The 4770-nt window shown below is 44.5% G+C and overlaps 2 protein-coding genes across 2 annotated transcripts; both read left to right on the top strand.

The window, feature by feature from the left end:
- Positions 1 to 862: 862 nt before the first annotated feature.
- On the top strand, positions 863 to 1702 carry LOC310861925 (acyl-coenzyme A diphosphatase FITM2-like; the record flags this gene model as incomplete). The annotated part of the gene is made up of 1 exon (XM_083769661.1): positions 863 to 1702. The coding sequence occupies one exon, from the start codon at positions 863 to 865 to the stop codon at positions 1700 to 1702; it is 840 nt and encodes a 279-aa protein (XP_083625787.1).
- Positions 1703 to 2214: 512 nt separating this feature from the next.
- On the top strand, positions 2215 to 3135 carry LOC310861560 (pyridoxal kinase-like; the record flags this gene model as incomplete). Its single annotated transcript, XM_083769054.1, has 1 exon — positions 2215 to 3135. One exon carries the CDS (start codon positions 2215 to 2217, stop codon positions 3133 to 3135), a length of 921 nt encoding a protein of 306 aa, XP_083625180.1.
- Positions 3136 to 4770: the final 1635 nt, after the last annotated feature.

Here is a 4770-nt window from a genome sequence, read left to right as displayed (position 1 = left end):
CGTAGCCTAACTATAAAGTATGCTACAGATCACGCAGTACACAATACATATCAAGTACACTGTGTCTCACGTTCAAATACACAGACATGGGCGATCATGATTATAACAGTACTGACATTGATCAGATGTTCACACAGAGGTTTCATGCATTCTTCAGGGATCTCCATATATGGATATCCATTGTCGCATGGTGGTTCTGGACAAGCACAGATCTGATTGACTTCCCACTCAGCACATCACCCCCTCGAGTCCATAGGAGCTAACTTGCCTTTTTGGACAAACAAAAACCTCTTAAATCTATATAAATAATGCCTTTATATTCAGTATATAATCTACCCCCCCCCCTTACTTCATGTGGCCAGTATTATTATGTAATATTATGTATGACATACATTTCCAGAAAATAAAAACATCTGACAAACAATACTCTTTTGTATTATTATAGCACAATAATAAATGTGGTGCTGATTGGTCTAGCAGTTGGCAAGATAGCCGGCAGAGGCCCTTCTGTAGAAAAGGATTTCACGTCATCCATATCTGGGTTAATAGCTGACACATCAGCACCATGAGATCATCATTATGACATCATCAGGGATGACAAAATACCCTCATCACACCATATATAAAGACCCATAATCTCAGAGAGAGCTTACATTCGACCAGGATTTTCCAGCAATCTCTGATGTTGATGATCTGATGAACCGCCAGGAGGACTCCTATACTATCAAGATTCTTTTAACAGTTTCAACAGTACAGTACTCCTTGGGCTTGAGCTTCTAGATATTTTGCGTTGGTTTGGTTTGAGTTCTGACTGGACACCATTGCAGGAGGTCCCGGTCTTGGACACTCTGTAGAAGTCAGAATGAGGATTGCACAGGTGGATGTAGTTGTGGACACTTTTGTTTCATTTTGGAGATCATCATCTGTCCGACAAAACCTTCCTTTGATATATTTGCTAATTTCAACTGTGGGATCAATTTTAAAAGAGTTAGAAGTCGTTCCAAATACATATTTCAGCAGCAGCACAAATGTCCTGAATGTGTGCTTTGTGAAGGTGTCCTGGGGATGGACATTATTTCTACTGACTCCATTCCTCCTCCTCTCCAACTCTTCCATCAACCGGAATGTGTCCTTTCTCTGCCGGCGGTTGCTTTCTCTGGTGGTTGCCACAGTCATTTGGTACGTGTGCACTGAGACATTCTTCTACATCGAGAATGCCAGTGGTTCATGTTATGGCACCGAATCTATGGACATCCTCAATGATGAATTCACATCAAAAGCCAGTTGCAGGAGGGCTGGCCTCCACTGGCGAGGCTATGACATTTCGGGACACTCCTTCATCCTCACTTACTCAGCCCTCTTCATCGTGGAGGAAATGTCTCCCATGGCCTACCTGAAGACAGCTAGTCTGTCTACGCTACCCAGAGCTGTTGTCAACCTGCTGTACGTGTCCTTGAATGTAATAGTGATCATCTGGACATGGATGTTCTTGTGCACCTCCGTTTACTTCCACCACCCATCTCACAAGTTGCTAGGTACATTGTGTGGAATACTGGGGTGGTATGTGACGTATCGTGTGTGGTATCTAAAGCCATTGTCACCTGGACTCCCTCCTCATCATCATCTTCCAAAGGAGCAGAATCAAAATTCTAATAAAATTGTCAACAAATATAGAAACAAAAAGAGTGGCCGCACACACTAGCCAAAGTGCCGATTATTTATTAGGATGCAGAGTAAGAACCAAGTTGCATCTGCCTCGAGGACCTCCCTATAGGGTGCCGCCCGAGAGGCATCTGAACCACCTAAGCTGGCTCCTTTCCAGGCGAAGCAGCGACTCTACTCCGAGTCTGTCTCGTGTGACTGAACTTCTCACCCTATCTCTAAGCCACCCAACAAACTCATTTCGGCCGCTTGTAATCGCGATAAAGAAACCCCATACAAAAACAGATCTATAAGCTCACATTCTGAAACATTGTGTCTGCACAATTCGGCACTGTTAGGCATGCATGACAACAGTGTGAGTTGTGCGTGACATCAGACCAGGAACTTGTCAGTCTATATACGGTGTTAGGATGTATTGATATGCTGACTTCATCCAACGAAAGGAATGAATCACAGGAAGCAGAAGATAGATGTTTCAGAGAGAGAGCCCTTGCATTCAGCTCTGTGGTTATTTCTTTACATTTAAACAATAAGTATAAGCTATTTCTCAAGATGGAGTGCCGTGTGTTGTCCATTCAGAGTCACGTTGTCAGGGGATATGTTGGGAACAAGTCGGCAACATTCCCCTTGCAGCTGTTGGGCTTTGACGTCGACGCAATCAACTCTGTGCAGTTTTCCAATCACACAGGCTATGCCCATTGGAAGGGTCAAGTGCTGACGGCGGAGGAGCTGAAAACTCTGTACGAAGGCATTAAGCTCAATAATGTCAATCACTATGACTATGTCCTCACGGGATACTGTAGGGATTCGTCTGTCTTGGAGATGGTGGTCGACATAGTTGGGGAGCTGAAGAAGGCCAATCCCAACCTGGTGTATGTTTGTGATCCAGTTATGGGAGATCACGGCGCTATGTACGTCCCAGAGAACCTGCTGCCCATGTACAGGGACAAAGTATTACCACTGGCTGACATTCTCACCCCGAACCGCTTTGAGGCAGAGCTGTTGACTGGGAGGAAGATCAGCACGGAGGAAGATGCTATTGAGGTGTTGGACTTGCTCCACAAGAAGGGCCCAGAGACAGTGGTCCTCACAAGCATGGACCTGCCCTCTAAAAGTGGGGACCAGTTCCTGGTGGTCCTCGGGAGCCAAAGGACTGTCCTACCGGATGGGACCAACAGTAGGCTGATGATCCGGATGGAGGTCCCCAAGGTAGATGCTATTTTTGTAGGGACGGGAGACCTTTTCGCTTCCCTGTTGCTTGCCTGGACTCATTACCACCCCAGAGACCTGAAGGCTGCCTGTGAAAAGGCTTTGTCAGCCATGCACCATGTCATTAAGAGGACCATGACCTATGCACACAAAATTACTGGCCCTGGAAAGAGACCCAATCCTGCTCACCTGGAACTGAGGATGGTTCAGAGCAAAGCAGACATAGAGAATCCCGCCATCGTAGTGGAAGCTACGGTTTTATAGAAAGCCTTTCCGACGCAATTGTCCAGATGCCTTGACCGCCTGACCTGAGCCGCATGGATTCACTGCTTCTCTGAGCTTTGTATGCCGCTTTGCCAATAATGGCAGTGTGTACAATAGAAATCCATTCACATATGACCATGCATGTCATCAACACCATGACATCAGTTTCTGATAACACCAGGGATCCCCGTATCTCCATATTTAGTTGATTGGTCATGTTAGTGGTTGCCACACCGGATACTTAGTTTAGTTTAGTTTATTCGCGCAATAAAAATTGTAAAAACTGTAAAGAACTGTAAAAAAAAAAGGTAACATCAATAAAAAAGAAGTGTGTGCAGGTGAGAAAAGAAACCCATGGAGGGCTTATATGTGGTTCTAACCAAAGATAATATACAAATAGTAATATACAAATAGTAAGGAGACAAAGTAATCAAACATAGGTATGAAAATAACAAAAACTAAAACAACAACAAATACATTATGTACACTTGTGAAGTGTGTGTGTGTGTGTGTGAGAGTGAGTGTGAGTGTGTGAGAGAGAGAGAGAGAGAGAGAGAGAGAGAGAGAGAGAGAGTGTGCGCGCGCGTGCACGCATGCACACTCTACTGAGTCCCAGACCTCCATTACAATAGAGATGTTTAATCTCAATGGGACCATTTTCCGGGTCAAATAAAGGTGTTAAAAAAATGCAACCACTACAACAAATTCCCGACTTGTATAATAATGGTAACAGGTATTTCATAACAGGGTGGGACATGCATTCCCAAGCCATTAACGACTTACGTGGTCCCTCAGTAGGCCAGTGCCTGAGTCGTAGCTGGGTTAATACGATTCCAATAACCCACAGCACTGGTCACAGCCAAAAACATCTCTTTGGTGATAATATTAGCACAGAAAAGATTATTTTAAAACCATATGAACTTTAGAAATGTTAGAAACATTTGCATGGCTTTGATTGTTTTAGTGCTGAGTTTTTAAATCGTCTTCAGAGCTCACTAAGGAATGACCTACTCTCCACTGCCCTCCACATCATGTTTTTGATGTTGGTGAAAGAAGAAATGATTGAAATGAAGACAAAAGAAACAGATAAAAGGGAAGTGTGTGTGTGCGCGCGCGTGTGTGTGCGTGTGTGTGTGTGTGTGTGCGTGCGGCCGTGCGTGTGTGCGCGCATGCATGTGTGAGAGAAGATCGAAGGGTGAATGAGTCATCTCAGTTGAATTGACATCTTAAATGGCATCTCATCAAGATAAAACCCATCTACCCTTTCCATTTTCTCACATTTTTCTCATTGTCCTCTGAAGGGGCCGTGCCAATGTGTATCAGTTGCTCTCTGTGTGCACGCACGCACGCACACGCACACACACACACACACACACACACACACACACACACACACACACACACACACACACACACACACACACACCTGCCAGATCTGAAAGAGAATGTCTTACAGCAATAATGTCATCTCTTTCTCACCCAATCCTTTGCCCTTTCTCACCCCATCCTTTTCCCTTTCTTTGTAGTCCAAGTCCTTTTCCACTCCTCAGTTTCTCCTCTTCTCATTGTCTCCTCCACTCACATCAAATAGTTTCCCATTTTCTTTTTCAGTTTTGCATTTCATTATGCGTTGAG

Source organism: Protomyctophum parallelum (genome assembly GCF_964188405.1).
Source record: "Protomyctophum parallelum genome assembly, chromosome: 7".
NCBI classification, from domain to species: domain Eukaryota; kingdom Metazoa; phylum Chordata; class Actinopteri; order Myctophiformes; family Myctophidae; genus Protomyctophum; species Protomyctophum parallelum.
Note: the sequence above shows the minus strand (reverse complement) of the source record. Positions and strands in the feature narration are given on the sequence as shown.